At 55.1% G+C, this 12,733-nt stretch overlaps 1 protein-coding gene across 1 annotated transcript in view; it reads left to right on the forward strand.

Moving 5' to 3' along the window:
* ABTB2 (ankyrin repeat and BTB domain containing 2) overlaps nt 1–6,712 on the forward strand; it is a 187,255-nt gene extending 180,543 nt beyond the window's left edge. Inside the window, 3 exon segments of the mRNA XM_070383573.1 lie at nt 3,095–3,163; nt 3,791–3,904; nt 5,411–6,712. Coding sequence (XP_070239674.1) covers nt 3,095–3,163; nt 3,791–3,904; nt 5,411–5,608 — 381 coding nt within the window. The 3' untranslated portion in view covers nt 5,609–6,712.
* The last annotated feature ends 6,021 nt before the right edge of the window (nt 6,713–12,733 follow it).

Consider the following 12,733-nt stretch of genomic DNA (forward strand, 5'->3'; position numbering starts at 1 on the left):
TGCAGAGACCACGACCACCAGAGACCACACCCTGTTCAGGAAATGCTCTCTGGCCAAGTCGTGGCAGCCATTCAGAAGAACATCCAGAAATGAGGCTGAGGCTGCCCCCAAGGAGCCATCGCATGAAGGGCTTGCGCTTTAACCCAAGGATAGTTAGAAGCTGCTATGAGGTCACCACCATCGCTGACACTTAGCCAGGCATGGTTCTAAGTGCATTTATCAGTCACAGCACAGCCCAGGGAGGTGCACACATGTTGTTATCCGCCTTGGTCCATGAGGTGTTGCAGGCACAGAGAAGTTCAATAAGTTGTCCAAGGTCACGCAGCTGGGAGGTGATAGAGCCAGGGTTCAATCTTAGGACGTGTGGAATGGTCCAGTTTGTGTGACCTCGTGCACTCTGAAGGGTGAGGGGAGGATGGGCAGGACTGCAGCCAGGGGAGCAGGTGAGAAATCCAGCTGAGTGATGATGGTGACTGGTAGAGGCAGCAGGGTAGAGGGGTGTGGATGAGGGGAGAATGGGGACTTGGCGGCAACTGATGACAGGCCATGGAGGAGGCCCAGGGTCGGGCGTAGGGTGTCTCCCCTCCCCTCTTCCCATCCCTTGAGCCAAACTCCCTGGGGAGGGGAGCAGCTCTAGAAAGTTGCTTGGCTAAGAAGCCCAAAGTCCAGGTGAGTTGGAGCGTGAGGTGGGGTCACGACGCGACCCAGGAGGCGGATCTGAGAAGGGCAGAGGGGATTGGGCCGGAGGTGGGGTGAGGGTGCACGTGTGACAAGGGTGAGCCCCTGCCATCGAGGCTGCATGTGCTCAGCAGGGGCTGACGCCCGAGGCCGGAGAGGCTGGGCAGCCCTTGAGGACTTCTCAGGGTTGTCATGGGGTAAACAGAGACAACAGGTCTAACCTCAGGGCACACGTGGGCCTGGGGCATGTTAGCCACTGGCCTGGCCCTGTGGGTTCTCTGGGAACAAAGCTCTGCCATCCTGCAGGGTTCGGGGCAGGCTGTGGGGCGGGGGCAGGAGAGGGGGGCGGCGGCGTGCGGCTGAAGCCATCGATCCAGGTCCGAGGCCTCCTAAAAAAGCCTAAGTTTCAGAGCAGCCCCCAGACATCTCATTGGCTCTCACAACACAAAGAGAACTTGAGATCTTTGTTTTCTAAAACAGGAAACAGAGGCCCAAGGAGATCTAAGCAATACTATCTCTAATAGAAAGATAATACTGGGCACAGAGGTTATGTAAAATTGCTTAATAGATGAAGAAAAAAAACAGGTGAAATTAATTTTATTCTTATTTAACTTAATGTAGCCAAAATGTTTTATTCTTTTCACACTAAGTGTTTGCAATGCAGTTTTGACACAGCACGTATTAATTCAGAGCAGCCATGTTTCAAATTCTCAAAAGTCACAGGTAGCCAGTGGCTATGATTAGACATCACAGGTGTAGACTCTTGCCAGGGTCACTGCCGACTAAACCTAGGCCTTTGGGGGATAGCCCTGCCGTTCTGATGTGGCTCTTGGCCCCAGTCCTGGCCCTGCAGTATTGGGGGCCTTCCTGTGGTCATGCTCCTGGTGGCCCACTCTGGGCAGAAGGAAGCGAGGCCATCCCTGCAGCTGGTCCTGCCTGGGGCCCCTCTGGGAGCAGCCCTTTGCCCGCTCCAGCCCTGTAGGCTGCCTGCTTTGAATGACCCACATCCTGCCTGGGAGCTGCCGGGCTGTGGGAAATTAATGTCCGCAGCTGCCTGCTAGCAGCCCGGTTCCCCCAGCGAGGCTCCAAGAGGGCGATTCTGGTCCCACTTCTGTGGGCTCATCTGCCTTCAGGTGCCTCAGGGAGATCCACGGGCCACGAGAGCTGGGCCTGGCCCAGACCAGCTCCAAAAGCAGCAGGAAGCCTCTTCTAGGCCAGGAAGAGAAGCCACAGGCTGGGCCCCTTCTCACCTCGGGGCTGCCCTGAGGCTAACACCTAGGAAAGAATCCCTGGAGATGGGAGCCGCCCCCCTCCCAGTCCTGGGCACTCAACTCCCAGGGTGGGGGATGGCGGAGGAAGCCAGACGTGGGCCCGCCCGAGGCACACACTGCCTGGAGTAGGGGGACACAGGTACATCCGTGTAACTGTAAGATCTCCACCTGAGCTCCAGCAGGGGCTGTGCAAGACCTCTGGGAGCCCGCGCTCCCCTGAGGGGAAGGGGCGGGCTGATGCCTCCTGGACAGGCCTCGGGCCTGGACGCGGCTGGCAGGCCTCTTCCCTCCCCCGCCCTGCCCCAGCGTGGGCTACTTTCCTCTAGACCCTCTGGTGCCCCTTCCAGCCTCAGGGCCAGTCCTAACAGAGCCCGACTGTGCCGGCTGGAGCTGTGTTTACTTATACCCTTGCCAGCTCCTTGCTGGGGCCGTTTCTTCAGCCAACCAGGGAGAATCATTTTTCTTTTTCCAGCTGGAAACTCCCCAGTCTCCAGCATGATGGCAGAGCTTGTAAGTCAGACCTCAGCAGAACTAAACATAGCCCCTTCCCCAGGCCACCTCATGTCGTGCCGCAGGGCCGCCGGGGTCGGCAGGGTGACCTCTGGGCCAGGTCCCGGGCCTCAGCGCTGCACTGGCTTCCAGGAGGAGGTCGGGATCTGGCTAGCACTGATGGGGAGGTCAGGACTCAGGATTCTGAGGGTGGACAGTCTCCCCCTCAGAGCCCCACGTTTAGAATTTCGGTAAGAATAGAAAATGAGTCATGAGGTGCCTGGTGTGCTGGAAGGGTTCTGAGGAGGCGGGTCCGCCTCATCAGCCTCCCTGCCTGGCCTCAGTTTCCCCAGCTGTGAAGAGTATCCGCCCTCCTGGGCTCACAGGGCTGTTGTGAGGATTGAAGCAAAGCCACTCTGTTGAAGGCAGCTTGCCATACGCATTCCAGGGGAAGCACAAAAATACCTGACGAGAGTCGGGCGGTGTGCAGACGCCGGCACAGAGAGGTCGTGGGGCACTGAGGGCCGGGCAGTGGCTGGAGCAGCGCTCAGCGTCAGGGGGCACTGAGGGGCCGGGAGCGGCACTCCAGGGGCGCTGGGTGGGGACGTTGGTGCTGTGGGTCCACCTGGCACTCACATGGGGCCTTTTTCCTGCAGATGATGATGCAGTATCTGTACTACGGGGGAACGGAATCCATGGACATCCCCACCAGTGACATCCTCGAGGTGAGGACCTGGCCTGTCAGGGAGAGGAGCGGGGAGCCCCTGAGCCCATCTACCATGCCTGTGCCCAGCAGAGACATCTTCCAGGTCTCACCCACCCTACTCTCAGAAACACAGCATTGGAGACATGAGGAGGGAAGGAAGGGGTCCTCTGCAAGGACCCCCTGCTTCCCTGCAGGTCCTCACTCTTCTGAGCGCGTGGGAAATGGTGCGCCTGTGGAACCCAACCTCCCAGGCGACACCTCAGGGTTAGAAGGGCCACCCCTGAGGATGGAAAGCCCGGGAGGATCAGAAGGCAGCAGGTATCCCCCTACCTTACCAGGTTACTGCTTAGAGAACGGACCCGCTGCTGGCCACGCGCCTGGCTAGAAGGTCGTGCAGATGAGCAGGCAGCTCGTAGTTGAAGGCCTCGCGACATGAGCAATTCCAACCAGTGTGTGTCACCTATCGGATACCTCCCAAGGTGTCCTAGCAAATACCTAGATGGCCTGGGGTAGAAATAAATCAAGGCCATCGGACTTAACTGGCAGGTGGGCAGGGAGGGTCCTGGGGGTCAGGGGCTCTCTGTTCCGTGATGCTGGGGCCACGGGCCTGGCCCCGCTCCCCTACAGCCTATCTTCCTCCCACCAGCTATTGTCAGCTGCCAGCCTGTTCCAGCTGGACGCCCTGCAGCGGCACTGTGAGATCCTGTGCTCCCAGACCCTGAGCGTGGACAGCGCGGTGAACACCTACAAGTATGCCAAGGTGAGGGCCGCCGCTGCCGCCCCCACCCCCCATCACTCACCCTGCTGTGCCCTGGAAGCTTTGAAGGACAGTGTCACCCTCTCTGTGGCCTGAGGTCATGGCCGCCCAGTAGGGCGGCCCCGCAGCTGGGGAGCTGAGCTCTGAGCCGGGTGGACCCCAGGTCCCGTGCCAGCTGTGCCACACTGGGCAGTGAGACCTAGGGCAGCAAAGAGCAGAGCCCCTCCAAGTCAGATCAGTTTTCAACACTACTCGAGTTTCTCCCCAGCTTGGTCCTCCTTAGTCTTCCTCCTTGCAGCAGATGCCACGGTCACCTCCCACACCTGCAATGCATCAGCCACCCCTCCCCGTCCCGCTACCTCCACTCTCCCTGCTCTTGGACGATCGCGTTGGCCTGGCCTCCAACACTTTCTGGCTTTCGCCCTGCAGTCCACAAGGCTCTTTGAAAAGTGTGAAGACCCCACCACTCCCCTACTGAAACTCTTCAAAGGTTTCCCACTGCAAAGTAAAGACCCAGCCCTTATCTGTCACCCCTTATGAGGCCCCCAGGACCCTCTCCCATCTCCCCTTCCGATGCTTCCCTCTCCCTTCACCTGGCCACATGGCCCCCATCTCTTTCTCGTTTCCACCCCAGGAATGCTGCAGTCCCCCAGCAAGTCTCCTCCCCCAGCTGCCCCCAAGTCACACACCTCTCTGCCCCTTTGCCCCTCACTGCCTCAGAGCACTGACTGCTGTCCATGGTCACCTGGCCTGGTTGGTTCCTTGGCTTCTCTTGTCCCCCTGATCTGGAACATCAGCTCCGAGAGAGCCTCACGGACCTGGGCCTCAGGGCCTGCACCCGGTGCCTGGCCCAGAGAGGGCACTCAGCGTTCAGTGAGCCTTTACCACATGAACACTCCTGTGCTGGGCCTTATGCTGTGCACATCCCACCGTGGACAGCCCCTGCCCTTAGGGAGGGAGCTTCCAATCCCATGGGGATGACGACCGCCCCTCAACAAGCCGTCACCAGCAGGACCCAGGCCAAGAACAAGATGCCAGGATGTTCCTGGTGGCACAGCTGGGATTTGAACCCAGATCAGTCTAACCTGTGGAGATGCAGAGATGGAGAAAGCAATGGCACCCCACTCCAGTACTCTTGCCTAGAAAATCCCATGGACGGAGGAGCCTGGTAGGCTGCAGTCCATGGGGTCGCTAAGAGTCAGACCTGATTGAGCGACTTAACTTTTCACTTTCATGCATTGGAGAAGGAAATGGCAACCCACTCCAGTGTTCTTGCCTGGAGAATCCCAGGGACGGGGGAGCCTGGTGGGCTGCCGTCTATGGGGTCACACAGAGTCGGACACGACTGAAGTGACTTAGCAGCAGCAGCAAGGTGCAGCGATAGGGCCTGCCTGCCTCCCTGGGTCTGGGGCTTGAAGGTGGACCTTTGCCCATGAGGACTGCTTGGGGGCAGTTTTGGGCAGGGCTGTGCTGAAGCTGTGGGTCTCACCCCTCTCCCTGCCCCCACAGATCCACAACGCCCCCGAACTGGCCCTGTTCTGCGAGGGCTTCTTCCTCAAGCACATGAAGGCCCTGCTGGAGCAGGACTCCTTCCGGCAGCTCATCTACGGCCGCAGCAGCAAAGTGCAGGGCCTGGACCCGCTGCAGGACCTGCAGAGCACCCTGGCCGAGCGCGTGCACTCGCTCTACGTCACCTCTCGGGTGTGACGTGTGGGGGCGGCTGGCTCTGTCACTAGGCCTCCCGGCGGGAAGAAAGGCTGGGAGCTTCCTGGGGGTGTCTGGGTCAGCACATAGCCAGCACCGGTGGACACACTGGGGCCCTGCTGGGCTGAGACTGGTTACCGGCACTCTTGGAGCCAGACTCGGGCAGGCCCAGAGCCTAACCATTTGCTCAACCAGGGATGAGCCAAGGGCAGGTGTGGCCACAAGTGGCCCTTCCCCACACCTGCCGCCTGCTTGCACCGGAGGGCTGCCGTGCACTCACCCTCGTGTGCCCCTCCCGGAGGCTCGAGCTGATCCCGCTCTGCTCTGCACAGCTTCTCGTCATGCCCTCCAGGCTCTAACCAGCCCACTCCCAGGGTGTTGGGCAGCTCAGACTGTCCTAAGTGGGGCTTCTGGGGGGTGTGGGCATTCTTAGGAATGTAGAGAGCGTATGTTCTATCTAGGCCCCAGGCCGTTTCAGTCAAAAGCTGGTGTTTGTTTTTCTCTCAGTGTCACGTCAGACACTGAACTTAAGGCTGTGCCTTTGAAAGACCTGATGTGGCCTCCAGGGGGCCTGGGGATCCTGCGAAGAGGGTCATTTTCAGTCTATCTCCTTGGTGTCCAGGCTCCTTTGGGCAGAGGGACCGCCGGCCTGCTCAGTGAGTAGTAGAGAAGGCGGTTAGCTCCCCCCGCCAGCGCCTTCAAAGCTTTTGGTCTGAGCCAAGGGTGGCATGGGCAGCGTGGAGGAGCCTGGTGGCCTCCGCTTATGTTGCTGCTGCTGTTTTCAGGGGCCAGTGTAAAGGGGATGATTCTGAAATCCCAAGCCTAGAATTAGGCAGAGCCCTAAACATCCCACCAGTCCAGTCTCTCCAGTGAAAGAGTCCTTTAACTTGGACTAGGGAGCAGGGCCCAGACTTCCCATTGGGAACTGCGGGTCTTGGGGAACTTAAAGGTCGGGGCTTTGGTAGACGGGAAGGACTGGGAGAAGAGGTCCTTCTTCCCTGCTACCTGCCCCTGCCATCCTGTGGGCTCCAGGCTCCCCGGGGTGGGGACGCATCGCTGGGCCGGGACCCTCATCGTATTTATGTACCGGACATCCGAGGCGTCTTCCGGAACAGCTTGTGCCGGATGTCCCCTTCGGCTGTCTGGCCGTACCTTAGAAACTATTTATTCACCAGAAGCCCCAGGCACTTTAGGAGGTGTCCTTTCAGTCACCTTGAAAAACCCTGGGGGTTTACAACCCTGGAAAATATTTTCAACTAGCTGCTTGAGCTGGATGTACAAAGGAATAGGTGTTATTTTATTGCTGTAATATTGTATGATACTGTAACTATACATTAATGTTGTCACTTATTGTAAATGTACTATGGTTTTATTAACAATAAACACTTGTTAACAATGACCTTGGCCTCATGGCTCCTTATAGAGGGTTACCCAAAGTTCAGAGCTAGGGAGGAGCCCTAAGGACCAGGAAGAGAACCCAGAGCTGATTCCCTGTTACTTGAGACATCTGTGTCTCAGAGGGAACAAAGCCTCTCCCGGAAGTTGTGCGTGGCCAGCCGCTAACCCCTGCCCTGCCCCTCCCAGGACCTGAGCCTGGATCCAACCCTCACTGGGCCCGAGTCTTCCTGTTCTGTCAAATGGGGTAGGTGTGTTCCCATTCGTTAAGTACTTACATGGTGCTGAGCTGGACTGGAAGGACGGGAGCCCAATGCCAGGAAAAAGCTGTCAGATTTTGGGGTCATCCGGACATCTAGTTCACAGAACTACAACAAATAATCCTAAAATTTATACTGGAACCACAAAAGACCCAGAATTGCCAAAGCAATCCTGCAAAAAAAGAAAGCAGGAGGCAAAACTTTCCCAGACTTCAGACAGTACTACAAAGCCACAGTAATCAAAACAGCACAGCACTGGCACTTATCATATAAACAGACATATTAATCAGTGGAACAGAAGAGAGAACGCAAACAAACCCACTTACCTATGGTCAATTAATTTTCGTCAAAGGAGGCAGGAATAATGGAAAAAAGAAAAGTGGAAAAATGACAGTCTCTTCAGCAAGTGGTGGTGGGAAAGCTGGACAACCACATGTAAATCAATAAAGTTAGATCACTCCCTTCCAACATACACAAAAAATCAAAGTGCCTTAAAGACTTAAATATAAGACATAACACCATAAAACTCCTAGACAAAAACATAAGCAAACTATTCTCTGACATAAATCATACCAATGTTTTCTTAGGTCAGTTTCCCAAGGCAATAGAAATAAAAGCAAAAACAAACAGGACCTAATCAAACTTATAGGCTTTTGTAAAGCAAAGGAAACCATTAACAAAAAGACAACCTACAGACTGGGAGAAAAATTATTTGCAAATGAAACTGACAAAGGCTTAATTTCCAAAATACAGAAAGAGCTGTCACAGCTCAACATCAAAACAAAAGCAAAAAAACCCACTTAAAAAATGAGTAAGACCTAAAGAGACATTTCTCTAAAGAAGACATAGGCACAAGAAAAGATGCTCATTATCACTAATTAGCAAAATGCAAATCAAAACTACAATGAGGTACCACCTTACCCCAGTTAGAATGACCATCAAAAAGTCTACAAATAAATGCTGGACAGGATGTGAAGAAAAGGGAACTCTCCTCTACTGTCGTAGCAATGTAAGTTGGTGCAATCACGATGGAAAACAGTATGGAGTTCCTCAAAAAATTAGAGAGAGTTGCCATATGATCCAGCAATCCCACTCCTGGGCATACATCCAGACAAAACTTTAATTTGAAAAGGTACTTTCAGCCCCACGTTCACAGCAGCACTGTTTACAACAGCCAAGACACGGAGACCCTACACGCCCATCAACAGAGGGACGGGTGGAGGAGATGCGGTGCACGTATGCAGTGAGACGCTACTTGGCCATGAAAAAGGATGAAATAAAGCCATTGCAGCAACGCAGATGGACCTAGAGATGATCATACTCAGTCAGTCAGAGAGACAAATCCCGTATGACATCACTTACACGTGCAATCGAAAATATGACACAAATGAACGTAGTTATGAAACAGAACTGAACTGTGGCTGCCAAGCGGTGCAGGCGGGCAATGGATTGGGAGTTTGGGATTCCCAGATGCGGACTATTATATATAGAATGGATAAAAAATTAGATCCTACCGTATACCACAGGGAACTATGTTCAGTATCCTATGATAGATCATAATGAAAAATATGAAAAATAATGTATTTAAAACTTAATCACTTTGCTGCATAGCAGAAATTAACATAACATTGTACATCAGCTACAAAAATTTTTTAAAAGACAGCCGTCAGGGACTTTCCTGCGATGCCCTGGGCCCCACCGCCCTGACGTGCAGAACTACTGCTAGGCTGTCAGAAGTTGTTTGCAGATCCTTCCACGATCCAATTCTGTGTGGCCCAGCACAGGGAGGAGGGGGCCTGATGAGGGCCCCTGCCCTCTGGTGGCTGCCACCTTCAGGCCCTGCTGAGCGCTTGCTGGCTGTGTCACCTGTTAATGGACAGAAGACCGGAAGCCAGTGACTCAGGCCCAAAGGCTTTCTGGAGTAGGTGGTAGTTTGTCTTAGGTGCAAAGTCCAGGTAGAAATAAAGGTTTTTAAAATGTTTCCCGTCTGAAGCAGGAGGAGAAATTCCTAAGGTCACTGGGAACACTGACGGGAGTGGCTGTGGTTCAGTGACCGACAGGCCAGGACTCTGGATTTGGGGGACAATGTGAAGACCCCACAGGGTCAGTCAGTCCTGGGAAAGACCCACTGTGGGCTTTGCTGGATGGGGGCCCAGGGGTGGCAGCTTGAGGCCCAGCCTGGGGCCCTGGCCTCAGTGGGAAGAGGGCTCGCCATGGACCCATGGCGCCCTCTGGTGGCCTGAGGTGGGAGGCACACCCCTTGGCACCATCCTCCTGGGCAGAGGCTGCTGCGAAGGTGGTTTGGGGGTGGGTTGTCCCTCCCAGCACTCACCATCTCCAGGGGCTCCCCTTAAAACGTCTGTGCCCACCCTCCCTACGAGTTCCCCCACCCCTGCAGGAGATGCCTCAGTCAAGTATTCAGCCTAAGAAGCAGCTGGTCTAGTCCATGAGCTCCATATAGGAGCACAGCTGTATTTCCTCTTTTTAGGGGGCAGAAGATTGAAGGCAAGGTAACATAAGAGGAGCAAGGCCTCTTCAAGCCTGCGTGTAGCAGAAACGTGTTCAAAGCAAGCACTTAAATGATAATTAGAAAAAAAATCAGACATTCTCCAAGGAGCCAGGAGAAACTAGCGTGGAAACGGGACTGTCTTGTCACCTTACCTTGCCCCAGTGACCAGGCTTCCTCCTCCAGCCACCGCTCAGGAGCGTGGGGGCTTCTCTCCTCTGCGGCCCACTTCAGGCTGTTAGCAACCAAAGGCAGGCTGGGGAGAGGACGGTGAACTTCTCCTTAGCAGGGGACCCTGCTAAGGGAAATGAAAGGGGTTTCCTTCCACTCCAGTTGCCCTGCAGGCAGTTGAGAAGCTGGGCTGATTCAGGAAACTCATCCCGACAGGCCACCAAGGCTAAAGCCGAGTCTGCCCCCAGCTCCTGATACTTTCCTTTCCCTTCTGGTCCTGTCGGTTGGCCCACAGCAGCCAGATGTCGGGATTACCACAGCTTTCTCCTCCGCTGAACCACTGAAAGCCCAAGAAAAACCTCAGCGTCTCCCTCTCCCGCCACCCCCTGCCTTCTGCAGAATCTACACCACCTTTCGGCTTTCACCAGTTGTTTAGAGAATGGAGGGCAGCGTCTGGAATCGCCTCTTCAGGCCCCGGGGACGCCAGTCCCACCCACTCCGGGCCAGGGGACTGGCGGCTTGTGATGGCCTCGGATAATGAGCCTACATTTATCCGAGGTGGCGGTCACCCCTCCCCTCCCCCAGCCCCCTTTGTGTCACTCCTGGTCACTCGAGGGTCCTCTGGGGCTGTGGGGGACAGACGAGCAGTGGAAGCGCTGAGGCGGCCAGCACGGCCCCTTGCGGCTCAGCGGAGTGGCGGGGGGATGAGACGGAAGTGCTGAAGCGGCCAGCACCGGCCCCTTGCGGCTCAGCGGAGTGGCGGGGGGATGAGACCATCGAGGAATCTTCTTTGTTCAGGCTTTTTCGGCCCCTTCCTCAGCCTGGTGACAGCATTCATCGGCGGCCTATCTGAATTCATTTTGCAAGTGAGATTTCCTGAGACAGCGAGCTTTACAGATGTCACTCTGTCTGGAGGCCAGATGGTGAGGTCTGGGGGAGGCGTGCTTTCTCATGTTTGGAGGAGAACCCAAGATCACAACCACCAGGGGCAGAGGCCTGTTCAGGAACACACACTTTGCACATAAGCACCAAGACTGTACACAGTAGGCGGAATGCTCACTTCCTTTTCATGCGCACAGAGAAAGGCCAGAGCACAGGCTGTGGTTTTAGAACAAAGCCCGGCGTCACTCAGTCCATCGTAGTGCTTGTGGGTAACAGAGCAGCTCCCCCGGGTTACACGTGCCACAGAACACAGAGCCTTGGTGAACGCCTGCTCCACACCAGTCACTGTCTGCTCCTCACAGCAGCCCTTCCAGGGAGATGCTGTCATTACCACCTGCAGTTCACACACACGTGGACCTGGGTGGAAGAAGTGTGCTCCAGGTCACAGCAAGGGCCAGGCAGAGCCAGCATTGAGTCCACGGAACAGAGCAGAGGACAGGCTTTGACGCTAGAGGTGCTGAGCAAGGACTAGGCCAACCTGGGTATGATGTGGCTGGAGAGGTTTTAACACACCAGCCAGCTCAGATCATTTGGGGCTGTGACTGCATTTTAGCCACTCTCTTTAAGAAAACCCTCTTTGATGGGCTTCCCTTGTGGCTCCGTGGTAAAGAACCTACCCACCAACACAGAAGACGAGGGTTCAATCTCTGATCCAGGAAGATCCCACATGCTGCGAAACAACTAAGCCCGTGCATCACAACTACTGAATCTGCTCTTCTAGAGCCCGGGAGACTAAAAGCTCACATGCCTAGAGCCTGAGCTCTGCCACAAGAGAAGCCACTGCAATGAGCAGCCCTTGTACCACAGCTAGAAGAAAGCTCTCACAGCAAGGACCCAGCACAGCCAAAGAAATTAAGTTTTTAAAAAATCCTCTCTAAAAGGCAGGCTCAGGCACTTACCTGAGAAAAATGGATCAAAAAACTTTTTTCATCTCATTGAACTTTCCTGTAGGGAGAGGGCATGGTGGTCCCAGGCACAGGTGGTCAGAATCTGCTCTCCTCCCTGTGGCCATCTGTCCTGGGAGCTGCACATTTAATCCTCCTTGCTCCAGAAGCTCCTCTTCCTTCCCTGTCCACAGGCTAGACTTCTAGGAACCAGATAACCTACCAGGGCTGAGGAAAGGATCTACTTGGATTCACAGAAGACAGTCCTTTTAAAGTCTATGAAAAACCAAGCAAGACTGCGGTAACCAAGGCCACCGCAGGAATTTTTTAGATAAAAATAAAAAATACAGAAGCTGAAATTTGACTCAGGGAGCTCGGAAAGATCACCAGCAACTCACACGCAGAGGCGAGGAGAAAGGTAGATCAGAACCAGAGCACGTCGGAGCCAACTTCCACTCTGAACTCTCCCTGCACTTGGTGACATGAATAGGGAACGATTGTACAGAATCAGCAGAGGGGGAGTTCCGTGGTGCTCCAGTGGTTAGGACTCCAAGCTTCCACTGCAGAGGGCCCGGGTTCGATCCCTGGTCAAGGATGGCAGGGTCCAGGTTTCAGTAACAATAGTATCGGATTTAGGACTGGAAAATAGATCCCAAACATTCCAAAGTACACATGAAGCCACCGCACTCCTGTCCATGAGAAACGAGGGAACCAAACGACGTGACAGGAGCTGGAGGTGGAGCGAGGCCCCTCTGGCCGGCCTCCAGGTGCTGCACCAAGCCCTGTGGAATGACCACAGGAAGCACGGGTCGGCGCAGTCAATTCCCCCCAGGCTCCCAGCTTGGTAAGCCCCAGCCACCCTGAGCCTCGATGCCGGCACCCTCCCAAGTGCACCTGCAGCCAAGATCCACCAGAAGAAACGGGCAAAGGCAACTCCCATCTAGGTGCAATCGACGAGCACACAGGCCGC

This window comes from Bos mutus, chromosome 15 (genome assembly GCF_027580195.1).
Source record: "Bos mutus isolate GX-2022 chromosome 15, NWIPB_WYAK_1.1, whole genome shotgun sequence".
NCBI classification, from domain to species: Eukaryota; Metazoa; Chordata; class Mammalia; order Artiodactyla; family Bovidae; genus Bos; species Bos mutus.